At 56.6% G+C, this 26750-nt stretch overlaps 2 protein-coding genes across 9 annotated transcripts in view; one reads left to right on the top strand and one right to left on the bottom strand.

Annotated features, from left to right (window-relative positions):
* The window catches only part of CACNA2D4 (calcium voltage-gated channel auxiliary subunit alpha2delta 4), a 158816-nt gene that overhangs the window by 77029 nt on the left and 55037 nt on the right, over positions 1 to 26750 (top strand). For all 8 annotated transcript variants that reach the window (XR_012094426.1, XR_012094425.1, XM_073020347.1 and 5 more), the window contains exons 24-26: positions 1746 to 1841; positions 3846 to 3973; positions 7529 to 7609. Coding sequence is in view for 6 of the 8 variants with exons in the window: in XM_073020347.1 (XP_072876448.1) it covers positions 1746 to 1841; positions 3846 to 3973; positions 7529 to 7609 (305 nt within the window). In the remaining 2 variants the exon portion in view is untranslated. The remainder of the gene's footprint in view (positions 1 to 1745; positions 1842 to 3845; positions 3974 to 7528; positions 7610 to 26750) is intronic.
* Positions 11547 to 20871, bottom strand: LRTM2 (leucine rich repeats and transmembrane domains 2). Its single transcript, XM_007967163.3, has 3 exons — positions 20327 to 20871; positions 16804 to 17394; positions 11547 to 14055 (listed from the first exon to the last, which is right to left on the bottom strand). The coding sequence occupies exons 1-3, from the start codon at positions 20562 to 20564 to the stop codon at positions 13601 to 13603; spliced, it is 1284 nt and encodes a 427-aa protein (XP_007965354.2). The 5' UTR covers positions 20565 to 20871; the 3' UTR covers positions 11547 to 13600.

The following is a 26750-nucleotide window of genomic DNA, read 5'->3' as shown; positions in this document are numbered from 1 at the left end:
GGTAAAAACACAAACCCAAACCCGGTCAGGCCCTGAGGTCTCACAGCCAGTTGACAGGAAACGCAGGGGACACAGAGCAGTCTGAACAGCACCCCAGGGCGGCAATCCGCCAAGGCCAGAACCGGAGAATCCCCACAGGCAAGAGCCCTCTGTCGCTCTGTTTGTTCCACAAATCAATTGCAAGGAAAAGAGAAGGGGAGAGGGAGAGTGGAGAGAGAAAGGGAATCAGGTTAAAAGAGGCCAAAGATGACTGCTAATGGTTATGGGGTTTCTTTCTGGGGTGATGAAAATGTTCTAAAATTCACAGTGCTGATGGTCGCACAATTCTGTGAATACATTAAAAACTACTGAATCACACACTTTTAGGTGGGTGAATTGGATGGTATTTGAATGGTATCTCAATAAAGACAGAGAAAGACAGACAAATAAGAGATACTAGTTGCCATGCATGAACCTTAGGCAGATTCTGATTCAGCCAAACTTAAAAATAATTCATGAGGCGACTGGATTATCTGATAATATTAATAAATCATCAGGTTTTTTTAAGGTGTAATAATGGCATCAAAGTTTTTTTAAAAAATTATTTATATTTCGATTGTATAAATTAAAATATTTACCCATGAAATATCTGGGATTTGCGTCAAAATAATCTAGTTGAGGGGTTGGAGGAGGCAGTGGCTGAATTGAGACCAGGCTCGGGCTGGTGAATGTTGAAGCCAGGTTCTGGGTAGTCAGACCCATCAGCCCATTCTCTCTGATTTTGAACAGAGAATTGAATCAGGAAGCTTTAGGGATAACCAGGAGCTTAGGATCTGTTCCCACAGAGTCTGACTCAGAGGTCTGCGGCAGGGCTCTGTGAGGCTGGAGTCCTGTGACCCCGTGCACACCCTGTACAAGCCCCCTGGCTACAGCATGGGAGTGGGTGGGGGAGACCCTTTCCCTCAGTGATTCTCCAGACCATAGACACTGCAGGGTCTATGCATGAGGGAGACCCCCGCAGTCCAGCCTCTGAGCCGGGCAGTGCTTCAGGATTGCCTACTTTGTATGCTCACTATAGCACACACCCTTGGGCATGGAGAGGAGCTAGGTAATAGCCTCCAGTCGACTGTGCCAAAGACAAGAACATCACCTGGGTTAAAAGTGATGACTTCCCACCCTGGCCAAAGTATTGTGGCTTTGAAACTGGGAGGGAGGTTTGTGACACCAACAAGCTCCTGGGTCTGTCTTCTTTCAAGTCTCAACAGCAAGGTTATGAGGTCCACTGGGACTTCTCCTGGGTGGGTGTGGACAGTGCCTGCTCCCCCTCCCTTCACATTTCGGTAATAAGGGAAGTATGTGGAGGGCTGTAAGACCAGGAGGTGCCAGGTATGTGCTGGGCATGAGAAGTCCCTGCTCCTTAGGTCCTAGGACAGAATCTCCCTTCCAAGTTCCGTCTTCTAGATCTAACTCCCCAAAAGCCAGGAGAACAAATTGGGAGCTAGATCTGCCAGCGCAGAGAGGCAGAGGCCCAGGGCTCCACTGCACAGGCAGATGCTGCCCAGAAGCCGGGCCTGAAACCTGATGTGCACCGTGGATGCCAGCAGGGTGCATGTCCCAGCCCCTTTCCCGGGAACCCAGCCTTCCTGGAAAGTCTCCCCTGAGCCAGGCTGCGCAGGAGCAAGGAGAGGCCCCCAAACCCCTGCAGGTCTCCCCCAAGCTATTGCCACAGCCCTGTGGTGACCACTCCCACTCTGTCTGCCACACAGAGAGTCTGAGCAGGTGGTGGACATGGCCTTCCTGGGCACCCGGGCTGGACTCCTGAGAAGCAGCTTGTTCGTGGGCTCCGAGAAGGTCTCTGACAGGTGGGTTGGGCCAGCCACCCCGGGAGGGCAATCCCTGCAGGGCAGAGAGGGGCAGAGTCCCACGGTGTGTTCCTGGGCTGTGGGTGGACTGGCACGGGGTCTCCAGCCTGCTGGACCCCTGGGAGCCCAGCAGGGCAGAAGGATTGGGATTGACAGATTGGGATGGTGGGAGAAGCAGCCCTTCCCCGAAGGCTCACACCTCCTGGTGGTGGTGTCCCCAGGAGAGGATGGATGCTGGACCAATCAGGGAGACAGACTTTGAAGTTGAGGGTTGGTCGGAGAATCCACCATAGGAATCTCTAAGGGAGAAAGCCGGAATTGCTTTCCTCTCTGGGCTGTCTCTGTGTGACAGGCTGAATCTTCCGGCTGTGTCTCTTTTCCCCACTCCTAAGGGGAGAGGAGGTGCTGCTGGGGCCTGGTGGTAGGTGGAGCGCTCACCTCACAGAGCCTTCATGAACCACCCACTCCCACCTTGGTGTGGGAGAGTTGTGGTTTCTTACTCTACCTCGTAGGAACCCAGGCCCAACTCCCTGTAGGCCATGGAAGGCTCAGGCCTCCACACCAGGAATGTTCAACTGGGGGTGATTTTGTGACATTCAGCGATGTCTGGAGACACTTTTGCTTGTCACACTGTGGGAGGCAGAGAGCGTCCTACTGCCATCTAGTGGGTGGAGGCCAGGGATGCCGCTAAACATCCTACGAGGCCAGGGCAGCCCCCGCAGCCATCGCCTGCACAAAATGTCACCGGTGCCCAGGCTGAGAAACCCTGCTCTAAGCCAAGGCTGGGTTCTGGGGGAATCCGGGGCTGGCCCACCCGGGTGCTCAAAGGAGGATGGGAGCCCAGAGGGGAGGGGTCAGGGGGCGAGCGGTGCCACCTGCCGCTTCGCAACCCAGGAGACTCCAACAGGTGAGGACCTTCACGCACCTGGAGAGAAGCCCAGGGCCCCTGAGCCGCACTGACCCTACTCTCCTCGCCTCCCACCCGCCAGCTGCTCCTCTCGCTAAGCACACCCAGCCACGGAGCGCCATCTTTGAGCTTCTTCCAGGACTCTGTGACAAATCCACACTTGCTAAGCAAAGCTGAGGCTTTCTAGGAAAACAAATTAAGTTGCTCTTCCCTTTCCCTCCCTCCTCCCGCCCCTCCTCCCCCCACCCCTCCCTGCGGAGGTGGAGAGAAGAGCACCACTGCCTCCCTGACCCGTCCCTCGCCGCCTCTCAGAGGCTTCTAAGACTGGAAGCAGGAGATTCGAGGCAGACAGACCTTCCCAGTGCCTTTGCCTCCTGCGAGCACTCCCGGGGGCTCCCTTCACCCAGACTTCAGGTGAATGGCAGCCCAGGAACTGTGTCACAAGGCAGGTTGCTTCTGGTACATGTGAGCCCGTCACTCTCAGAACCAAATCTCAGTTATCCACCTTGTGGATTATCCACAGCAGTGTGTCTGCTCCCCACCCCCACCCCGCTTCTCCCTGCCTCCCACTCTGCTTCTGGCCAAACACTCCCTTCTGTGGGCTGCTGTGTGTTCAGGGAATGCAAAACCATAATTAGCAAGGTAAAGCTGCTCGAAAAAAGGAAACTCATAATGCATGCAAAAGCCTAGAGGCAATCCTCTTGAAGGAACCGTTTGGGGGGTTGATGCCCTCCTATTAGTGCAGTGATAGAGCTGACTCTGCAGCTTCCTCCCTCAGACGTGCCAATGAGCCAGACAAGGAGAAATTAAGCTCCATCCAAAAGAAAGAAATGCTGCAGGCAGAAGAGTTTACATAAAAATGGAAAGTATTTCCTCATTATGCAGACCCTATACCTTTTCTAGTTGCTAGTCAGATGCAACATCATTTTGTTTCTGGAAAAGGCGAGAATTGCTGGGAAACATTGTCTGGGACAGTACTAATTTAGGGGCTACAATCACTCTCCTAGCCCAGCCAAGATGACCTCGTATGAGAAAAGGAAAGAGGGATGACTGTGTTCACAGATTTGGGGAGAGGTACCACATCTTCCTCCTTGCAGGAAGTTCCTGACGCCTGAAGACGAGGCCAGTGTGTTCACCCTGGACAGCTTCCCGCTGTGGTACCGCCAGGCCTCAGAGCATCCTGCTGGCAGCTTCGTCTTCAACCTCCGCTGGGCAGAAGGACCAGGTAACCCACGGCCCTGTGCTCCTGGGGCTGGGCCAGCCTCAGGCCAGTCTCATCTCTCCTCCTGCTGTGCTCTTAGTGGGAAATGGGAACGAGATATGGAATAGAATGTCCAGACCACCAGGGTTCCCCTCCTGCCTTCCCTCGTGCCATGCATTAGTGACTTAAGAAAGCTCACTGGCGCCTTCCCACACCACAGGTCCCACGCTGAAGGTGGGCCTGATCATTTTATTTCCTAGCCAGCCATCAAAGTTGGCATTTAAAAATCCAGCATGGGATTCTAGCCCTGATTCCAAATATGAGATCAGAAGAGTCGATCCCTAAGGTTCTTCTATTTATCCTGCCTGTCTGTGAAAGTTTCATAAACCACCCAGAAGGGTGGTTTCATTAGGGGCTGCAGCACTCACCAAGTCAGTGGGACTGCCCTGCTCTTCCCAAACAGAAAGAAAGCGGCCAGTCCCCAGTTACTCAGGACCACCCAGAACCAGCCTCAGGGAGCTCCCAGTCTGCTCCATAAGCCCCTCTCAGCTCAAGAGAGAGGCTGTGCCGGGCAGGTGGCAGGGAGGGTGGGGTATGAGGCAGTCGCAAAATCTCTGCAAGGGCAGGGGCCAGGAAGACTCTCAGAGTTGATGGGCACCCAACTGCCAGCCAGCCCCAGCCCCCATTCTGGAAAATAACCAAAATAGGAAAAATTAAGTGACTCTAACAGAGCACCAGAAAAATCGCCAAATGTTTAGACCTGAAGAGGCTTCAGTGTCTGCATAGCCTGGCGCTCCTGATTTATACTCGAAGCAACTGTGGCCCAGAGAGCTTCGGGGGCTTGTCCAGGGGGTCCCAGAGTGCATGGCACCGCCAGCCCTCCACCAGGTGAGTGCTGGGGCGGATGATCCCATTCCAGCACATGGATCCAGGGGCCTAGAGAGTGTGCACAGGCAGGTGGGGTGAGCCCAGGAGGGGATGCAGGAGGGTGGAGACTTCTGAAAGGAGAGCCAGGGCTGGGGTCACTCAGAACTTCCCCTTTAGTGTGCCCTTCTGGCAGAGGCCTTCCACCACCACTTTGCCAAAACCATCCTCAAGCGTCATGATGGCGAAATGCCCTGGAGCTGATGGCTGGGGAGGCCCAGGATCCCAGGGGTCCTCCTGGAACAAGGACAGGGAAGGCAAACAGCAGGGAGGAGCTCCACCCCTGCTCCCTCCGGAATTCCGCCTTCCTCACCTGGTGCTATGCTCTCCCTCCTGCCTGTGCCTGTTCCCTCCACACACGTGCCAATAACTACTATGCTTCACAAAACATTTTTCCACGTGTTTTTCATTTAATCTATACAACCCCATGAGATACGTGCTGTCATTATCCCTCAACTTATACAAGGAGAACTTGAGGCTCAGAGCGGTTCTGTGACTTGCCCAGGGTCACACAGCAAGGGAGCCACAGAGCCAAGCACTGCCCTAATCAAAGCCCAGGCCCGGTTACCACACTGAACGTAAGGAAAGAGGGAGGGGCGTTTTTATTGCCAGCTCAAGTCCAGCAGGAAGGCTCTGGAAGCAAAGGGGAGACCCCTTCCCACACTGTCCACCCCAAGGCTGAAAGAGGCAGCTCCTCCTCCATGGCCACGCCGTCGATAGCAGCACAGTGGGCTCCCCAGGGAGGGCACCCACAGGCCCCTGGAGAGGTTCTATGTGAGGCCCCGGGCCCTGATGACAGGTCCCCTCCTGCCCGCATCCACCAGGACTGAGCCTGCTGGCTGCTGGGGGAGCTTTATGTGGTGATGAGGTGGGAGGGTGGGTGGGTGAGAAGCTGAGCCACGAGGAGAAAAGAGGGAAGCTGGAGCCCAAAAAGGGGGCCTGGTGAGGAGGGAGGCGGGGCCCACTTCCTCTCCACAGCCCGCTCACCCGCTCAGCGCACGCACACGCTTAGACACGTGGCCACCCCTGCACACTCCCTTCCACCCCAAGAGAAGGAAAACAACTGCGTGTCAATGGGGAAAAGAGGAGCAGCTGCTTCCAGGGTGAGGGGAAGCGCCCGTCTCTCTAGGCTGACATGGCTGCCTTTTGCCAGGGCCTGGTGGTCTAAGTCCTGCCCACATGGAGCTGCATGGTGCAGTCAGTGGCCTAGAAACCTGTCCACACACAGCAGAGCCTCAGCAACATGCCCACAGCCCACCTCTCTCCGGGCCCTGCCCCCTCCTGCACTTAGCGCCCTGATCATTCCCATCAGGTGCTGGGCCGGGTAGCCACGGTGAGCCAGGCACTGAAATCCCTGATGTCCCCAGAGATTGCATCGTTAGGGTCTCCACATCCTCACATCAGTGTTTCCTACAAGCCTCTGCTGGCTGGGCTACAAACGCAATAGAAGGTCTGTCCCAGAAAATGGGCAGTGGGACCCAGAGAATGCTGTCAGGGCCGCCACATCACTACCTCCGAGATGTCTCTAGACGCAAGGTGGGGAACTGTGGGCCCTTCAACATCATGGGCAAATTTCTAGAATCAAGGACAACCTTACATACTGGAAGTTCCTGGAATCAGACTGCAGTTTTCGGTTTCTTGAGATACCTGATGACCCCAGGTGTGATGGGTGATCTTGGCCACGTGGCAGATATGAGAAGCTGGTGGTGAAGTCCCAGGACAACTGACACTGTTGTAATAATTGCCGCACAAGAGTCCCGTTGCTTCGTGCAACATTGGACATCAAGACATTCTAACAAAATATGATAGCACATCAGAAAATGTTTGCCCCTTTCTCAGAAGTTTAATCTGCATCTGACCTGCGGACAAGAGTGCTTTGAAATTCAAGTCCGGGGTCAGGGACTGATGAGAATGAAGAAGTAGCCAGCCCCAGTCACAGCCAGAAAGCTCTGCTTCAATGTGGAGATGAAACTGCCCTCTAAACTGTGCACCTGTGGTGGTTTGATTGTTCCAGAAGAAGTGGAGAGAGCAATGCAAGGCAAGGCCTGTGGCCTTCAGGAGCCTCCGGGCTTGCCTTGAGTCACTGCAGAGAGTCCCAGAAGTGAAGCAACAGCTGTGAAGCAAGTGAAAGACCCAGAGAGCGGCTGTGAGTGGAGGGTCCGTCGCCTCGCTGCCCAGGGCCGCACAGTGGCTCAGCTGTGGCATCTTCCTGAATGGGACTGACTGTCGGCGTCCTCTCTGACTCATGCAGACTCACAGAGGGCAATCCAGGATCACCCACCACCCAGTGCTGAAATGCAGCCTGTCCTTCCTTCCACTGGAAGGGATCACTGGGCACGACATGGGAGTTGTGGGCAAGATGCATGCTGCAGCCGACAGACAGGCAGAAACCCCAGTGTCGTAGGGACACTGCAGCCCTGCACTGTTCTAATGGCCAGAGGCCGTGTGTGTGTCTGTCTAAGACCCGTGTTGGGGTCACCACCATCACAGCAGCTGCTTCTCCAAACACGACCCCTGTCCCCACCCTCACCTCAATTCTTCCAAGGATGTCTTCGCCTGCTTTTATTCCCGTCTCCTATTCCAAGAAAGTGGTAGTGCTCCACCTGCCCCAACCACAGCTCTTCCCCAGTGACTGGGTTGTCTTTGTTTCCCCAGAAAGTACGGGTGCGCCCACGGTGGTGACGGCAAGCACAGCTGTGGCGGTGACCGTGGACAAGAAGACAGCCATTGCTGCAGGTAGGAGCTGCCCTTGTGGCGCTGAGGCCGGGAAGCTGGGGTCCGTGTCAAGAGCAAGGCATAGATCACAGCGGGAGGCCCCGCACATGTGGCCACAGCCACAGTCCTGCCGGTGGAATGTGGGATGGGCGGAAGTGCACTCTTCCTAAGCCCATTTCATTTGTAAAACCGTAAAACTTTAGATGTAAAAGTATTCATGACATGAGCAAAATGAAGCCCAGAGAGGCTAGGAGATCTGCACAGCCACCCAGGACGGAGACTGCCGCCCGGCCCCCCGCCACCCCCACCCACTACCTCTTCCATACAATATATTTACTCTATGCAAGCTTCTCTTGAGAAACACTTCCTGCGGGTTAATAGAGCATTACACTGAGGCATTCCATAGCTGAAAGGAAGGCTGGCGGGCAGAGCTGTTTTATTCTAGGCCTTTTATCAATCATCGTCACCATCATAAAGCTAATCAATCATCGTCGTCATCATAGAGCTAATATTTACTGAGTGTTTACAGGGTGGTAACTTCTTGAAAGCTTTGCTATTGAAAAGATGAAGCCCAGCAGCCCTGAAATTGCCCGGGCCTCTGTTAGAGACACACAGTGTCGGGTTCCAGCCCGTGCCTGTTGAACCAGAGTGCACTTCACTGAGGTTCCTACTGATTTGCCTACACATTAAAGCTTGAGAAAGCTCTTTCGCAATATTAACTGATTTAACCTTTACAGATATTTTAGAGTGTAGGTATCGTTGTCAGCGCCTATTTTATAAATGAGGACCATAGGCTCAGAACGTTTGGCTCAAAGCAACCCAGCTAGCGGGGATCGGATGCCATAATTCAGTCCAGACCTGTCTCTTCCCCACAGTGTTATTCCACCAAGAGGTCTTGCCTCTTTACATAGCAAACAACGGAGCTGATTCCCGTGTCATCCGCTTCCGTGCTCCATCTCCTATTGCCTTGGGGTCTCGGATCCTGCTTAAGAGGGAAGTGGGACTGTGACTCGAACCCCTAAGGCATGAGCTCAGTGTGTATGTTCAGCACATGCCACTGTGGAAACTGCCTACCATGCAGTCCTTGGGGTGACCCAGTGAAGGGGATGGTTTGGGCTCTATTTCACAGCTGAGGAAACGGAGACCCAGAAAAATTACTTGCCCAAAGCCCCGCAGCTAATATGAATGAGGCTGGGATTTGAACGCAGACCGCCTCTTGTTGGAACCCAGGTTCACTGCCCTGTGCTGCAGTTTGCCATGGCTTATGTGATGAGAGCAACTGTGACCCGCACAAGCTTCTCCTGACTTTCAGTTTCTTAGTGCCGCAGAGTCCTTGGTGTCTCTGCCTAACTGTCTGAGAAAGATCAGGCCCCTGCAATGAAGCCCTCCTTACCCTCGTTTTAGCTTCAGTATCTGGAACCCAGCCGTGTTCTGAAACGTTGGGTGATCCAACAGGCACTCGAGCTCGGCCACACTGGCTCCATGAACGCAGCTGTCAGGCACCTGCCTTGTAACTGAGGCCCTGGCCAGGTGAGGACTCTCGCAGCAGGATGGGGACAGAGCAGACAGGGTCAGGGCAAAGGGGATGGAAGGAGCCGGCTGGGCTCTGTCTTCCAGCCTCAGAGAGGGCACCAGGGCCGCCCTGAGTTGGGGTCCTGGGCTGTGTACTGCTCTGGGATAAGCGATGGGGGGAGAATGGCTCCGTCTGCATTGCCGAATCGTCGCGGGTAGAAACCCCTGTGTCACTGGTCGTCTGCGATGCAGCCACCCGCAGCACTTGGAAGGGATTTGTGCCCTCCCAGTTGCTGTGCTTCCCTGGGCCCAGGGCACACTAAACCCAGACCCGATTTCCAGGCCAAACTTTGACCCTGAAATCGTCTGCCTACAGACTGTTCTGTGCTCCCAGCCAAGCCAGTGCCTGTGCTGCTCCCACGTGATGGGGCCTTCTCAGCTCCTGTATACCTGGAGGTCTAGGAAAGACAGTGGACAGGAGGTCAGGCTGCTGGCTGTGCTTTCCTGCACTCTCCAATTATTTGATAGCATTTTTAACTCAGAGCTGAATAGGAGCCGAGAGGGGTTGCCATAGAAACAGTGTCCCAGTGCCTCCAGTTTAACTCACTGCAGACAATCGCTCTTACACTCTGGGGTGCATGAATGCCAGAGGAAAAGAAATGGGGTGCTGGAGACCTGATACTTCAATTACAATTTTTCTTTTGGTCTCTTTCTGTCACTTCCTCTCCCTGGCCTGTGGCTCAGCCTCCCTGATCCTGGGGCCAGCTGGAGCCTGTCGCTGAAGGAGGGGTGGGTGGTTCGTTTGCTGTCCCTGGAAGCGGCTGGCACCGTGAGTGTGTGAGCGCCAGGCCTGCTGAGTGTGGCGTCTGTGGTGGGGGCTGCATAGTGACGATTGTGCACCGAGCTCGAGGGGAAGTTAGGAGACGGGCACTCAGCCCAGCCACGGGGGCAGCGGCGGGCTGCGCGTCACCGCCATGTCTCACGCCACCGGCTCACACAGAAGGGCAGCAGACCGGTAGAGATCGTGTTCATCCCTAAGCAGGTGGTTTATAGACAGCTACTGCAAAATTTCCAGAGATCTAACTTTTGGATCAGAATCTGTTTTCAATTCCCCATGTCCTCCAGGCCCTGGGCAAGGAATGAGGTCAAGCTCCAGGACGGAGGGGCTGTAATGGGCAAGGGTTTGTCCGGCAGACGGGCATTCTTCCAGAACGACTTGCAATGTACAGAAGCCCCTGCACAGAGGCCCTTCCTGCCGGCCAGGGCTGCAAGAGCTCTCCTCTCCTGAGAGGTCGGCCTCAGTACAGGCCCAGCCTTCAGACCTTTGAGGGCTTCTGTCTGGGAACCATGACATTTGAATTACACACATATGCATGACGGAGACCTGTGCCAGGCCTGGGAGGGGCCCCGTTCTTGCTTCTGCAGTGGGGCTCAGGAAGACTTGTCTTGGGCCCTGCTCTAATTATTAGGGCTATAGGAGAGCAACATCTTATCACCGCCTGGGGAAGGCGGACACCCCGGCTCTGCCGTGGAGTGCAACTGAACTCCCGGGGGACCCGATGGTCCACTTCACTCCAGGGTTTGCTCCTGGCTTGCTGGGTTGTTATCCAAAGGAAGATCCTGGGAAGCAGAAAACTCCGCCTTGGCCTCTGAAGACTAATGAACCATAGAGCCGAGGAGGGAGTTCTCGGGCCGAGCATTGAGCCCACTCTTCACTGAGGCTTGCCGTGTACTCATAACCCCAGAGGTCTGATGCTCTTCCTCATCCCCTCTACTCAGTGCCTCATTCCCCAGCCCTCCAGTCCGTCATTCTGGGGCCCACCTGCTGAGCCCCGTGAAGGGTTCACTCTGCAGGCCCAGAGTGTGGTTTGCTGGCGCCCGAGTAAGCCCTGAACAGGCTCCCCCTCCCCGCCAGCAGCCAGTGGGGCTGAAAGAACCCAGTCCTCAGAGGCCTCTCCAACCGCCCTCCCCTCCCACTGTGCAGTGGCATCCTCTGGGCAAACAGTGCCTTCTCGCCACACAAGCCCATCTGTCCTGGCTGCCAGGGCCGATTCATGTCAAGGATGGGTGGATGAGCAGCACCCACAGGGCACGGCCACGGTGGGGTCCCCAGCTCACCTTCACACCACAACCTCAGTGCCACCCAGCTAAGCTGCCCTGAGGCTCAAGAACCTGCCTGTCAGGTCGGGATGGAAGTACCATCCTGGCTCTGCCAGGTCACAAGCTCACTGCCCCCAGCCACAGGGCCTCGCTCTGATCCAGGACTCAGCCTCTGCCCTCTCCCAGTGTTGCCCCAGCCCTGGCCCTGGGCGGGAGGCACCGTCTGTCATCAGAGCTCTACGCATCAGGGTCATGGCCACTGGTGCTTTTTCCAGCCTCCTGGGGAGGTGGGGGGAAAGGAAGCAACTCTCCTGGCACCCAAGTCCCCTTCCCTCCCAATGAAACCAGGAAGTACGTAGGAAAATACAGTCTTTATTGGTCTTCTGAAACAACAAACCAGAAATATAATTTTGCCTTTAAAAATCTTCTGTCTCAGGCTAAAGATACCACCATTGACAATGCCCTCCCCTCCCCCAGTCCCTTTAGAAAATCCCCAGATCTGGTACCAGCCCGCACACCAAAAGAAGCAGGAAGACTGTGGCTGCGGCCAGGGTGGCCTGGGGTCCCAGTAAGTTGCCCATGCCAGGCGTCCTCTGTCCACCTGCCAGGACCAACCTCCTCAAAGGCACTCCTCCGGGCCCCCAGCCCACCCCACTCACCCACTGCCGCATGAGCAGGGAGGGTCAGAGGGGGGCACAGGAGCTAGGCCTGCCAACTCCCTCTGCTTAGACCCTTGGCTTCAGGGTTCTGGCTGGCCTCTTCCTGAGCCCCCATCAAGATCCCATCCAAGAGCCAGAGACGAGCCTGATGCCTCCTGAGCCTGTGAGCACGACACCTAGATACCCACCGTCATCGCACTCTGAGGAGGGACGGAGCTGGGGAGGGGGACAAGTAACCTGGAAAACCTGCACTGCCTTGGCGGCAGGTGGCTCCGTCCCAGACAGGCTCCCCACCCACTCTCTGGTCTGGCCCCCGCCTGGGTGCAAGGAGTGCTCTGGGGAGCCACGCTGAGCAGACAGAGCCCAGGACAGAGGCCCCATCCTGGGAGCCTCTGGGCAGCGTGTGGCCACCCCCTCCCGCTTCCGGGCTCTGGATGCGATAGGCTGGCAGGCAGTGAGCCTCAGGGGAGCCCCCGTGTTCTCTGCCTGCCACCTGCTCTCCCCAGAGGGTGCCACCAATGGCAAAGCACCACCAAGTCCCAGCTCTGAAGTCACAGGCCAGGAGGACTGAAGATGGAGGGTGAGAGGCACAGAGTCACGGTGCCAGGCCGCAGGCTGTGGAGGAATCGGTGGGGGCCCCGCAGGGCATGGTGCTGTGATGTGCGTGGGCAGGACCGAGGCAACACCAGTGGTGTGTGGCTGGGTTCTCAGGAGGCTGCCATGCACACATGCAGCCGCTCCAGGCCCCTGGGGGGTGTCCCGGGAAAGCCCAGCAGGAGAGGTGTGAGAGGGTTACCATGGTGACGGGAAGTCTCCTCCAGTGGCACCACTGTGGCCCATTTTAGAGGATCTCAAACGATCCTGGTGTTACTGGTTGAGTTCCTTCCCGCTGTTGACTTGAGAAGATTGCAGTGAGCAAGCGAGAGGCTCTGTGATCTCAGGGAGGCCCCCGGGGAAGAGCATGTCTCTGCTGTCCAAGTGCGCGTAGCCTCGGTCTCCATGTGACCGTGTGAGTGTGACTCTGTGTGTGTGTGTGTGTGTGTGTATTCTTTCAATCCGTGTGACTGCACTGGTGATGCAATGGGTGTGTGAGTGAATCAGCGAATCCAGGAGCATGTGGTCAGTGTGGCCTATAGCAGATCCAGAGGCATGATGGCGTCGGCCAGGGGTATGTGGTGTTTCTGAGTGCTGGGTCCAGATGGCAGGGCTGGTGTGTTTGCACATTGGTACCAACAGTTGTAGAGCTGGGCCAGCTTCACACCGCAGGAGTGTTAAGAACGTCTTTCTGGCTTAGGAGAGAGTCTCAGAAATCTACCTTCATCCCTCAGATCCCTCCCTCCCTGTCCCCTCCATGCAGGTAAGGTGGTACCAGCAAGGTAGGAAGAATCACCAGCTGTGGCCACCCCAGGGCAGGAAGGGCGACAGGGGAATGCCCAGTCCGGAAGCCTCCTATTGCACACACCTCCTTGCTTTGCCATGGCCAGAGCTTAGGGAGATCCCCCAGATGGTCCAAAGATGTACTGGCTCCAAGAGGAGCATCCGCAGGAGCCCCCAGCACGGCGGCTTCCAGGGAGCCTCGAAAGTGCAGGGAGAGAGCCCGCTGTGGCTTGTCTGCTGGAGGGCGGGGAGGAGAGTGGACTGGGGGAGGCAGTGGCCAGCGCCGGGTCAAGGTGGAGGCTGTGGCAGAGCAATGCCGCGTGCTCTCCCCGCCCTTCCTACCTGTCCGGGTGGGAGTGGGTGCTCAGGCCACAGAAGAGATCTGCTTCTGGTCCTCGTGCTCACCCTCGGGGTCCCCCATCAGGGGCTGGCGCTTTTTGAGCTCCCGGTGGTACTTGGCCATGAGGGAGGCGTAGATGCAGCCATAGGCAGCGGCCACCACCATCATGATGCAGACGATGCCACACACGACCCCTGCGATGATCACCGTGCCCATGGCTCGCCTCACACTCGCCGGCCGGTGCCTCTGCTTCTGTGGGCAGGCCGTGCTGGGCTCCGGCTCTGGCTCAACCCCGGGCTTGGGCTTAGCAGGCTCTGGACTGGCCTTGGTGCAGGGTGGCCCAGGAATATCCAGCCCAGCTGAGCTATTCTCGTCCTCCAGCTGGGAGCAGTAGTTGAACATCTCCATGGGGACCATCCGCATGTCCTTCCCCCTCAGCTCCTTGGGCAGGGTGCAGGCAAGCTGGTCCAAGCGCCCCCCTGCATGCAGGAGAGAAAAAGAGGGGCTGACCAGGCATCCAGAACTTGCATTCCCTCTCCCCATCCCCAGCTCCCCAAAACGGAAGTCCCAGAAGGTAGTTTTTATCAGCAATGTAGTCAATCCTGGAATCGCCATCTATAGAAGAGGAAGCGGAGGAGGGAAAACAGCATTGATTGAGCCAAGTCCACAGTGAATTACGTATATCGTGCCATTTCATCCTCACAGGAACCATGTGAAATGGATATTGTCTTTATTCCCATTTTATAGAGAAGCTCGCAGCCACTTCCATCCAGCCTGTCCTCTCCCGGGCCAAACTGACCCACAGAGTAAGGCAGTGCTAACGTGGGGAGATGCCCAGGAAAGGGCTGTCATTGCAGAAAGCTGAGCGTCCCTGCCACACTGTCTGCCCCTGAATCTGCCTGCTGATCACCTGTCTGTGAGCCTAGGATACTGTTCTCAACACAGCGTCTTATCCTTCTAGGGTTCTTACGTCTCACTCAAAGGACAAAAGTCAAAACCCCCGCCTCTGCCACTGCCCCTCCATGCAAGACCTTTTGGTTGCCTAAGAATGGGCAGCTCCCTTTTTGGTGTAGGGAGGAAAAGAGTTGGCAGGAATGTTCTCCTTTTCCTCCTTAGGAGCAATCCAATGGCCCCATCAGTGCCCCAGCCACAGCCCTGTGAGTACAAAGGCAACTGGAGGGGGAATCCTGGAGGCACACGAGACCAAGGAGAGGAGGCTGGTGCTGATGAGGAGGTGTGGGTACGTGGGCGCACGGGCTCGCCAACACGTCTTCATGATGATGGCGGAGCCTGGCTCAGACATAGGGAGACACAGACACAGGACAGGGGTGGGGTGAGAGAGAGGGTGGCTGAGGACAACAATCTGCCTAGACGTCCCCTAGAAAGTGAAAGTTGGATTCTGGCCCTCTTTCAGCTTCCAGCGAAATCTAGATGCAGGCACTAGACCCCCTGCTGAAGAGATGCGGGCTGCAGCCACTCCGTCACTGGCAGCTCCCTCTGCAGCCCGTCTGCCGCAAGTCTCCTCATACAATAGGCATCAATCTTTCCCTGGGATGCCAGTGGAAATATTCCAGGATTTTGTTTTTAAGAAATGCAAGGTTGAAAGCAATTCTGCTATTGAAAAAGTCTGAAAAGTGCACATTCTCATGGCATGCCTTTTTGTGCTGGGAATTCAGTTCCCGACGACCATAGCAGAGGAGGGTCTGAAGACACCTGGCCTAGTAGTTCCCCCATGCGGCTGACGCCTGGGTGGCCTTGCAGCAAACCTCACATCCCAGGAACACGTATCAGTACTGACTGGGGATGCAGAGCTGGGTGCTGACAGGGGTGCAGCCTCATTTCCCTGCTCAGTAGACCCAAGGTTGAACCCTGGCTGTGTCATCTTGTGAAAATTATTTAATTTATTTAATTCCTTATGAGTTTTAGTTTTCTTAGCTGTAAAATAAGAAGGTCTATCTCAATTAGTTGCTGTAAGGATTAAAATCATGTACATGAAAAGACATTGGTAAACTGGAAACTATACAAATAGTAATCATTATTTCCCCTCTCACGAAAATGGGAGAAAGTATCATAGTGACTAACATTTTGTGGCACTTTATAGTATGTAAAACATTTGTAATTAACTAACACAGGAGAATTTCATGGAAATAATTGAAATTGTGGCTGGAGATGAAATGAAAGTGGTAAGACTTTAACAAAAAGCATTGGCGTTATTTTCACTGCTGAAATATTGATTCATCAGCTCAGCGGACATTCATTGAGCATGTACTTTGTGCTGGGCACCAAATGGCGTTTCAAGTCCACTTAGTATTTGATTCTTACCAGGAAGCGAACAGATACATGAACGTTTTATTGAGGACTCACTCTGTGCTGGGCACCTCTCAAGCCACATGTCATGCATTGCCGCATTTCATCCTCACAATGACCCTACGAAATAGATATTGTTTCCTTCCCACTTTACAGTGCCACAGCGAGAGGGCAACCAGCTTTCTCAAGATCACACAGCTAGCAGGTGGCAGAGCCGAAATACAAAGGCAGATCCGGCCCTTCTCACCACTGTCTTGCGCACCCTCCTTTCCCATCTCGTGTGACCGTATCATAGGTCATTACAGCACTTTCCCACATTAAAGAAAAGGGGACAGGAAGAAAGTAAAATCTAACTCATTTGACTTCTTAAAGTCTGGATGACAAAACTTCTTGGGAGAGGAAGTTGGTACTGTCCCCACAAGGAAGCTGTGGTTTTACTGAGGATTCATTCTATTCCCCTGTCATGTAAGGGTAGGTGTTAAGAGATGGCTGTATTCTTCAGAAGAAGAGCTGTTTTTCTCCCTCCTTCTACCGCACCAGGGAAGCCCACAGGCAAACCTGGTGGGATACAAAGTCCAGGTGTCTTTACTTCCCTTATGTAACCTACGAAAGGGAGATCCAGTTCTGTGAGTCCTCCTAGGAGAAAGCCGGGAGCTAGCTTGGGGAGGGGATGCAGAGCAGGGAGGGGAGGGTGGGGGTGGAGGGAGCAGCACCAGCCTCTCTCCCACTGGCAGGAAGGGTGATGGCTCATCTGAGGGGAGGCTTGTGACTTTTCTAGCCAAGCTGGCACAGAGGCAGGGTCGCCCCCTTCTTTGCCCTGGCCTGCTCTCTGAGTCAGCACCCAGCCACCAGGAGGAAAGTGTGGGGCCAGAGGTGATTGTCTGGATCCCTCAGGCCCCAGCGGGGCCGGCTGTGCTCACCTCGGTAGGAGAACCACTCCATCCAGTGTTTGAACTCACGCAGGTTACAGTCACACTCCCAGGGGTTATCTCCCACTTGCAGCAGCTGCAGGTTCGCTAGGGGTTCAAAGGTCAGCCGGTCCAGGTTCTGCAGACGGTTGGAGCGAAGCGAGAGGGAACGCAGAGCCAGGAGGCCGTCAAAAAGGCCAGGGGGCAGCTGGGCCAGGCCGTTGATGGACAGGTCCAGGTGGCGGAGCAGCGGCGCGTGCCGCAGCAGGTCCCTGTCCAGGGTCCTGATGCTGTTATTGCGTAGCTGCAGCTCAGTCAGATTTGTCAGGTCCCCGAAAATGGAGTGGGGCAGCTGGTCCAGAAAGTTGTTGGACAGGTCCAGCCGCTGCAGGCTGGACAGGTTGGCGAAAGCCCAGCTTGGCAGGGCACTCAGCTTATTGTTCAAGAGCAAGAGGGTTCGGGTGGCCGCGGGCACATCTGGGGGCACCGTGGTGAGGCCTAGGCCACTGCAGTCCACCTCCAGGCTGCGGCTGTCACACTTGCAGGAGAAAGGGCAGGTGGGGAGGGCCTCCACGGCATACAGGGCGACCCAGCAGGTGATCCCTTGTTGGGAGGGACAGACGGGGGAAAGAAAGCAACAGGCCAGGTCATTACCTCCTGCTACTCTTCCCTCCTTTGCAGCTCATATCATAACAAGCTCTTGGCTTTATCTCCTTGGGCACAAGCCACAATCAAGGCATAAACATTTATTAGCCACATGAAAGGATAACAAATCCAAAGCCACTTCCATAGTAATGGACGTCACACAGTGTCTGCAGGGCGCCCTGCCTTGCCACACATCTGGCAGAGCAATCACTTGAGTGGAGAATGACCCTGCGGACTCAACCAGAGCCCAGAGGACAAGCCATGCTGGTGCACAGTGATAGGAAGCTCGCAGGGCCTCCCACAGTCATCTCCTGAGAGCTTGGGTCCTACAGACACCATGGATGTTGACACAATACAGGAGATAAGGTTATCAGAGAAACCTGCTCCCATGCCGTCTCCCAGTGTCACTGCTGGGACAAAGTCTCTCTTTCCCGTGGAAAATGGCCAGGCTGCTGGCCCCCTCCCCTCTGTGGCCCACCCCAACTCTGGAGCTGCCCTAAAGACAAGCTGTGTGTGGAAAGGCGAGAGCACAAAACAGCACTCGCAGCCCTGTCCTGCACAGCTTCCCACGTGCTGTGAGGTCTCCATGAACCCCACACCCAAGATGACGCCAGCAACTTGGCGTGAGGGTTTAGAGCCCAGGCTGTGCACCGAGGGTCCCACTGTCAGAGTGACAGGCTAAGATGCACAAACCCACTTCAGCATTGACAAATCACAGGGCCCAGGATGCCTTCCACATTGACTCCCACCCTAACACCATCCAGGCTCTCAGCCTGGGCCTCTGTTCCTAGGGGCTACAGGGCAGCATTCCTGCACAATGGCACGATTAACAGAATTCCTTTCCCAGTCCCATCTTTTGCCCAAGACTCTTCTTCTACGTAGCAAGCATGGGGTCCTATGTGTAGGGCTGGGAGAAGTGACCCTCAGGGAACAATCACATCAGAGCCATGCCTTCCGTTGTGGAGCAGCCCTTTCCAACAGCGGCCTCAAAAACCCCTAAGTGTCCTCCTGAGTAGCAGGGAAGCCTGCTCGTTGTGAAAGGGAACTGGGAAGAGCTCAAAATACTTCAGTCCCACCAGGTCAGCCCAGCCAAGGTCAGTTCCACACAGACTAGAGAAAAGACCCCAGCCAGAGAAGTAATGGAGAAGTTCAGACCCAGCTCACAGCCCATCAGTCCATCCCCGACCTGGGACCTGAGACCTGGGACCTGAGACCTGGGGCCTGGGACCTGAGACCTGGGACCTGAGACCTGGTACCTGAGACCTGAGACCTGGGACCTGAGACCTGAGACCTGGGGCCTGGACCTGAGACCTGGGACCTGGACCTGGGGCCTGAGACCTGAGACCTGAAACCTGGGGCCTGGCTGTCCCAGGTCGGGGTGGACCAATGGGCCGTGAGCTGGGTGTGAACAGCCTTAAGTCTTGTCCAACAGGGCTCTGGGTGTCTGGTGTCCCAAAGGGTGGAGCTTGAAGGAAGAGAATGAGACTCTCCCCTTCCTCTGCCTGGAGGATCGATGACAGCTGAGAGCTGACACGTGGCTAGATCTGGCCTAGGCCTCCCTGCCACCTAACAGTGAGCCCCCCTGTTCTTGGTGAGAAGTGAGCACAGGCACAGCCATGGAAGCCACTGGAGACCCTTTTTCTGGCCATCTTGGCTTACTTCATGTCACCACTCACCTCTCACCCCTCTGAGCCCATTTGCTACCACATCGGCCAGCCCCACACCACCACACCAAGCCATCTGAAAATCAGCATTCTTCAGACTTGACTTTCCCCAGGGAAAAAAAAAAAATCCAATCCATTCAGCTTCCCTCTCCAAAGGATCTGCATCCCCAGAAGCCACTCGCCCCTCCCAGGGAAGGGCCTGACCGCAGGCCAAGAGCCGCGGCAGAAGAGCAATTCCCTGCCTCCCCACCGCCCTGGAGACCAGGGTGGCAGAAAAGTTCCAGTGACCAGAAAACATAATCCCATACTGCGAGGTGTTGAGTGATTCTAGAATGAGGTTGAAAGGAGATCTGAGTCACTCGGGGGCCAGCCTCTCTCGCACAGTGAATAATTCAGGCTGCCTGGGTTGTGGGGCCCCGGATCACAGGGCTGGCCACAGCGGGAAGTCAGGTGGAATGCTGTCCCCACCCGCAGGACCATTTCCTCCCTGCCACCGTGTAGCCTTGGGCAGGCCAGCCCTTGTTGACCTTGTCCCTTTGCCACATAGAATTCTCAGGGCTCCTTTCACCCTGACGGCTGCCAAGCGCTGCCTTCGTTCACGCTTCCTCCCGTGTTTGGTAAATGGAGGGCTCAGTCTGCCTACATGCAGGAGGCGTTGGACCCGCTCCCCAAAGTCTCTTCCAGCGCCGCCTCCCAAGAGCCCACTAGGTCCCCTACTGAGAGTTGGGAAAGCGGAGACATAAGGAGCGTAAGAGACATCTCCCAGCTGACCCAGCTCCTGGCCGAGGCCAGCCAACGGGGCAGTTCCCATGGGAGCAAAAGGGCTCACCACGGTCTATGAAACACAGGCTGACAAGCTCAGACTGACAAGCTCAGGCACCAGTGAGGCTGTTTAAGACTCAGCAGGCCTGCGTTCCAGCAGAGCTCTTCTCTTATCGGGGACCCCAGGAGGTCACAGAGACTTACCTGGGGGAGGTAGAACAACTGTCGAGGCCTCCAGCTCCAGGTCTAACCACTCAGCACTCAGCGGTGACTCTGACTGGTAGGGATGCTGTCACCAGGCATGACCCTGGCTTCCCAGAACATGGCCTCGGGTATCCCAGGAAGATCTGGCCTGGGCCTCCCTGCAGCCTCAGTGTTGCTAAGGCCCCATACGGTGCTGCCTAAAGTCACCTCGGCACCCCCACCCCACCCGCACCCTCCTCCGGGGCCAGGGGTGTACTCACAGGAGACCTGCCTCCACTGCAGGGCGAGCCTGCCCCTCTGCTCAGGGCTGCTGCCCGGCGCCAGCATGGTGAGGCCCACGGCTCTCTGGGCCCTGTCGCTCTGGGGAGAGAGGAGGCCCTGGGTGCACCGCCTGTCAGTCCTGAGGGAGGGAGGAGCACTGAGCGCAGGCAGGCGCAGGAGCCCCGTTCCAGCCCAGGGGTTAGGGAGAGGTCCCGGGTGTCTCTTTACACTCCTCATGCCCTCTCCTGTTCCTCTCAGTTATGATTCCCTGGGTGGGGGAAGAAGAGGAGCCAGGGAGTCTTCAACCCCCTGGGGTGGGGGCGGGACAGGCCTCGGCTTTCCAGGAGCTGGAGGGTCAGGCACAGTGCGGCAAGGCTGGGGGCGCACCCGAGTGCCCACCCGGCCTCCTCCGCCTTCTTGTTGATCACTCAAATGTTTTCATGACAACCTGGTCTCCTATCTGGGCATTCCTTGAGTTATGGGTGGAGAAACTGAGTTGTCTCTGCGAGGTGAGCAGAGTGAGGTCACAGGCCACAGCTGTCACCTGTCCCTGGAGGCTCCCCTCACCTGGGTCCCAGTTTCTCCAACCCCACCACAGCTCACCATGGCCCCAGGGAGGCAGGGGCCAGGCCCTTGGCAGCTGCAGTCGCGTAGGGTGTGAGCCACTGGATGGCCTGCCGCTTCCCCCTGCACCGCCGCCCGCGCAGAGGTGAATAGCAGCACTCTGTCTTCCGCCAGCCGGGCTATAATAAGACTCATCAGCTCAGGGGTTCATGCTGCGGCAGCTGCTAGGAAGAGACAGGGACACAGAGGAGAGGTGAGATCTCAGAGCAGGGGTGCTGAGGCAGCCGGGGTGCAGGAGCAGGCTTCCTTCCAAGGGGACAAGGGGGCACTTACCCTTTCTAGGGTCTGCCCCCCGTGTCTCCCAACTGGGACACAGGACGTGTGCTGGGGTCTCCACTTCCTTCCAGATGGGAGGCCCAGGCTGCCAGCCCATCAGAGACGGGGACAGGGGAGTGGCATGTGTTTACCTGCTGCAGCTGGCAGGGGTGGGGACGGGTGGGGAAGGAGGGAGGATGCCCGCACCCCTCTCCTTCGCCCTCCAGGGGCTCCCTGCGTCAGCCCACTGCTCCAGGCGGCTCCCAGCCTCTGACCTTCCTTGGTTGCCAGATTTGTCCCTGAGTGATTCCTGGTTGCAGCCTGCCTCTCCCTGCCCCCATGGGCCTGTGTAATTCTGGGAGCCCAGGAGACAATATCAGAGTGAAAAAGACAGGCCCGGAGGTAGATAGAGTTGCCAGGAAGCTTCAGTGCTGAGCCCAGAATCTCTGCCTGTTTGTGCAGGTTTCCACTCGGGCATTAGGGTCCTGCTACAAATCCTGTTGCCCTTGTCTTCTCCTCTCGGCTCCCCTCGGCCCCTCTCTCCTTGGGTGCTCCTCAGGCAACCACAGCAGTGCCCAGTTAGAACAGGACAGTCGGCTCTGACCCTGGCAAGGGCAGCCTGCTGAGGGGCGGAGCGCTGCCCTCTCGGCTGTCTTTCCTCCCCTTCCCCCACACAGTAAGGGTGCCAGTCTGCCGAGGGCCCCGCAGGTGCTGGCATAGGGGTCACAAGACTGGGCACAAATGTGGGATTGCAGGCAGCCTGGGACCCCCCTGCCATGCAGCCTTCAGGAGGACCCACGTCCCTGGCGTGAGGGGTAGAGGAGCCCCTGAGGGTGGCGATGTCATGGTTCTCTAACCACTGTCTCAAGGCCAGGCCCCAGTGGGTTCCTGGTGCCAGTTGACAGGGGCGGGGGCTCTGGGTTCAAATCTCTGGCCAGTTCTTTAAACAAACTGCTTGCACCCTCTGGGCCTCAGCTTCTTTATGTCTAGAAATGGTGACTGCAATACCTGCTTGGTGGAATTTCTATGAGGATCTATCTAGTGAAGGGAAGAGAGTTGACACACTCAGGGCACATCACCATGGAAATCCAGGCAGAGGCTCCTGCTCCAAGCTTGGACTTGAGCCCAAGACAGGCGTGAGGGAGCAGCAGTTCCTCCCTCCGGGGGAGAGGGGTGTCAGCAGCAGGTCGGTGTGACGGCTTCCTTTCCCGATCCCACCAACCTCACATGTGAGGTTGGTTCTCATTCCTGAGCACCCCGGGCCTGTGGAGTCTGTGTATTTCTGCCCCACACCTATGGCCCTTGCAGACCTGCCTTCAAACAGCAGCGTCCACGCTGTCTGTCCCTCGAGCCCTGACCTTCAGCACAATCTCTCTTACTCAAGCAAGAATGCCCATATCAAGAGCTCGCCGTCCACGGCCTCCCAAGGCATAGAGATGACGATCACTCACCCCAGGTCACATGGTAAATAAGGGACTGGATGGCAGGTTTCGGAGCCAGGCTGCCCGTCACTCCCTGGCGACTGTCACCGGGCAGTGGCCCTTCCAGGGAGATACTTATGTGTGCACAGAGCAGGGCACACACACAGGCCTCCCAGACATGTGCTTGGAGCTCTGTACACAGCACGGGATGCAAACACACCCACAGAGAGCTGTGCAGCTAGGCGTGTGCTAACATACATGGGCCCACATGCCTGCACACATGCACACGCACCTTGCTGGCAGCACTCCAGCACTTCTCAAATGCCAACACACAGGCAACCGAATGAGATGCCTCTAAGTTCCCAAATACCCCCAGCAGACATATGTGTAAGCCACCTGTGGCCTGGAGCTAAGGTCTACAGAGAACCTCTGCAGGGCAGCCCCTAACCCATGAGATCTTCCTATGCTCAGGGCCCACGTTGAGGCCAGATGCCCCATCCAGGCATCTGCTCCCACTCCTTCTGGCTTGCTGCAGGCAGATAGATAGTGGAGAAGCCCTCCCACCCTAGCTCAGGCCAGTTTCCACCTAAGACTTCTGCCTCCTCTGGGTAGGCTCCTCTTCTGCCTCCCACGCCACCCTTTCCCGTCCCTCGGTGTCTCCCACACTGTGAGTCCAGGGGTTAACCAGCACACAGGCTGGCGAAGGTGGCCTCTTGTGCAGGTCTGGAGGTCCCATCTCCAGCCTCGACTGGGATGCCACCTGCACAAGTCAGGCAAGTCCCCACAATGCAGACCCATAGGTATTGTCTTGCAAGGTGGCAGGACACTGTTTATCCTGGTATTGTCTAGAGAAATGTGATGAAAACAAGGCCCCCAGGTCCATGCGGATATGCCCCTTGCTCTCTGAGCAGCAAATCCTGCTTTCCTGGGTTCCTTGGGCTTCCTCCTGGACACCAGGACCTTCCCAAGAGTGAGAAAAACAGCACAGCTCGCAGAGGACACCAGTGATACGTGTGTGTCGTCACAGAAGGACTCCTAGGGAGAGGTGGGGCTGCAGCCAGCACTCCCTAGTTCCTGAGCCTCTGCCTACCAACACACCTCCATCCAAAGGGCCCCTTCCCACCCCCAGAAGAGTGGAGCCTCCTTAAGGAAAGGGGGTGACCTACATTGGGAAGCTTGGAGAGCAGCTGCCGTGGCAGGCGCTGACAGCTGCTGAAATAAATTCACAGTCTGGGAGGGAAGTCCCTACCCAGGGTGCAGCATGGCGGACAGCGAGATCTCCTGTCTCCAAGTCCCATGGCCTCATCCACTCTGGATGCTGAGCCTGCTCCTAACCCAGTCCTAGAGACAGGGAGACCAAAGATAAGGGGCTGGGCCTCCACAGAAGCCCTGGCCTCCCTTCCGGAGAGAACCAGGATGGGAGAATGGGGCTGAAGAGCTCAAAGCAGTCAAATGAGGAACTCTGGAGGGCCAGAAACACGGGGTTTTGAGTGTAGCCCATTGCAACTCAAAGTACGGTCCATGGATCAGCAGCATTGGTCTAGCTCGGGAGCCTTGTAAGAAGGCAGGCCCAGGTCCTACCCAGAATGACTGATTCTGAATCAGCATTTTAACAAGATCCCCAGGCGATTTTCATGCATATTCGAGTTTTATACTACTAGGCTGGGGCACCTCTCAGCAGGGCAAACGGCCACCGAGGAGACCATGCTGGCCTGTCCCTGAGCCTCCAGGACCCATTAAGAAGTTAACTGGGACCTGGAGAGAAAAAATTACCACAGTCACAAACCTGTGTAGTTTTCTTAATCCTTGTAACAACTCTCTGGGGTTAGTGTTCTTGTTACTATCATTTTGCAGATGGGGGAAACTGAGGCAACAGAAATTAACTCGCCTAAAGTTAGGCAAATGGAATCATAGGGATCTGAGCCCGAGCTCTCTGGCTCCTAACGCGGTTGTCTGTCGCTTACACGTGGGGGCTATTTGTGCAGGAAAGGCAGAGGTAGGAAAGGAAGACACCGCCTTTCCTCGGAAGGGTCCTCCGCAGCGCCCACGGCATTGCCTGATCCTCTCTCGCTGGAGCTGAGAAGGCAGCTGTCTTTGTCCCCACTGCCCTGATAAAGGAACAGGGTTTGTGACTTGCTGGACTGAGATGCAAGCAAACCAGGTTCTCCTCTTCCCAGCCTCCCTTCTTGAAGTCCTGGGAGGCCAAGATCTTAGAGAGGGTGGAGGGGGCTTTCTAGAACCCTTTCTGGCTGGGGGTTGTGTGCTGAGGTGAGGGGAGTAGGCCGGAGCTCTGCTGTGGGGGAGTCAAGGCTGAGGAGGCCATGGGGGAGCAAGAGGCCCCAGTAGGAGCAGGGGGTTCCACGTGCAGAGCTGAGTGGGCTGCAGCCACCCCTAGAGACTGGGGGTGGGAGCTATCTCCCTGCTAGCGCCCCACCCGGCCCCTCAGAGCATGGAACAGCCTGCACGCACGCACTCACTGCAGAGAGCTAGGTTGGGACGGCAGGAGCCTGGACCGCTCCATGCACCTGCCCCCTTCCATTTCTCCTGAGATGGAGGTTAATTAATCTAGTCTCAGATTCTAGCTAGAAAGCTCCTGCACACTCCCCATAGACCTGGTGTCTGCGCCCTTCCTCCCAGGCTTCTGCTCATGTCTATCCCTCCACATCAAGCATCCAAGACATGCAGCCAGATAATGCCCGTCGGGCCTCCAGCTCTGAATTCCTGACTCCTGGGCCATCATGCTAGCCCGAGGGTGCACCCACTCCCCTGGCATCTCCCCTTGGTCGAGGGTCCCTGACTCGAGACAAGGCCTCCACACCCCTCAGCATGGAGGAGTCACAGGACTCAGGGGTAAAAGGGGCATTGACAGCCTACTCTGCCAACCCCTTCATTCTGCAGAGGGCCAGAGAGAGGCAGTGCCAGCACTGGGCCCACGCCCTGGGCCTGCAGGGGCAGTGCCCTTCCACCAACCCCAGGAAGGCTGAGAGGGAGCCCGGAGAGTGGGCAGCCAGAGCCCCGGGCCAAAGACAGCCCGAGATTCCATATGCCCGAGACGCAGGGGAGGCTGCCACTGCTGTCTAGACTGGGCTTCCCTTGCTGCTGCCCGTCTGGGCACCCAGGCCCTCTAGGACACATGCTAGATCTCTTTCCTGCCCATCACCCCCATCACACACACTGCCCAGGCGGCAAGGAACCAGGTTTTTACAATCTCTATATTTGTACTTGGAACGGCCATATGCCCTCCTGGTTCATTTTAAAACACATGCCCCATCCTCACCCCCAGCCTCCTGCACCCCCGTTTTCTTGTCAGATATTCCCAATCTCAAACAGACCCTCTGGGAAGCAGAGCAGAGAAGCCCCCTGAGTGACTCCTCATGGGAGCTGCTCCCTGACGTGAGGGAGGCTCAGGTGTCCACTGGGCCCTGGGGCTGGGCTCAGGGTGGTGTCCCCAGGCAGGGCACAGGGGGAAGGAGGAGGAAGACCAGAGGGTCAGACGGCCTCTGTGCTGGCTCCTTCCTCCTCTGCTCACCCCCAGAGCTCCCAGACACCCCCAACCATCACATACACGCCGTCCCCTCCTCCTTCCTACACTGCCCACTGAGGCCCAAACAGCCCAGAGGTGGCCCCTGGGCTCTGGTGCCTGGGAAATGGGAGCAGGATTTGCTCCTCCTGGGCCCAGACAAGCTTCTGTCAAACCCCAGAGACACCAGATCGGCAACTTAAGCGGCCTCTCTCCTTCCCCCTCCCCACGGGCCTGGCTTTCCTGGTCTCCCTCTTTTGGCAGTGCTGAGACTTTCTTTCTGCCGGTGGGGAGGTGGGGGTGGGAAGAGCTGGGCTCTTCTTGGCAGCTCGGAAGCTGCTGTCGGGTTTCCCTACCAGCTGGACTTCCCCCGCCTCAGCTCCACGTGCTCGGCTCCCTCCCCGCCCCCACCTGAGGCAGTTATCTAAGCTGCAGGGGTGTCATCTGAGTCACAAAGAGGCACTGCCCAAGTAGCCCTGACAGCCAGGTGCCAACACCCCCCAGAAATGTGGACAGCTTGGGGGTGGGGGGAGAGACAGAGCCGCCAACTGGAACCCAGCCGCGGACCTGTGGGGAGGTGCAGGAATATGAACTTCCAACTCC

Source organism: Chlorocebus sabaeus, chromosome 11, assembly GCF_047675955.1.
Source record: "Chlorocebus sabaeus isolate Y175 chromosome 11, mChlSab1.0.hap1, whole genome shotgun sequence".
Lineage (NCBI taxonomy): Eukaryota > Metazoa > Chordata > Mammalia > Primates > Cercopithecidae > Chlorocebus > Chlorocebus sabaeus.
The sequence above is the reverse complement of the archived record's forward strand: the minus strand, read 5'-3'. Positions and strand labels throughout refer to the sequence as shown.

What these genes read in the sequence shown, in the direction of transcription:
- LRTM2 (XM_007967163.3), bottom strand. Translation starts at nt 20,564, where the DNA reads ATGAGGAGTGTAAAGAGACACCCGGGACCTCTCCCTAACCCCTGGGCT. An exon ending in GCAGTGGAGGCAGGTCTCCT is followed by an intron (nt 17,395 to 20,326) that starts GTGAGTACACCC and finishes CCTCCCAACAAG; the next exon opens with GGATCACCTGCTGGGTCGCC. An exon ending in GGAGTGGTTCTCCTACCGAG is followed by an intron (nt 14,056 to 16,803) that starts GTGAGCACAGCC and finishes TCCTGCATGCAG; the next exon opens with GGGGGCGCTTGGACCAGCTT.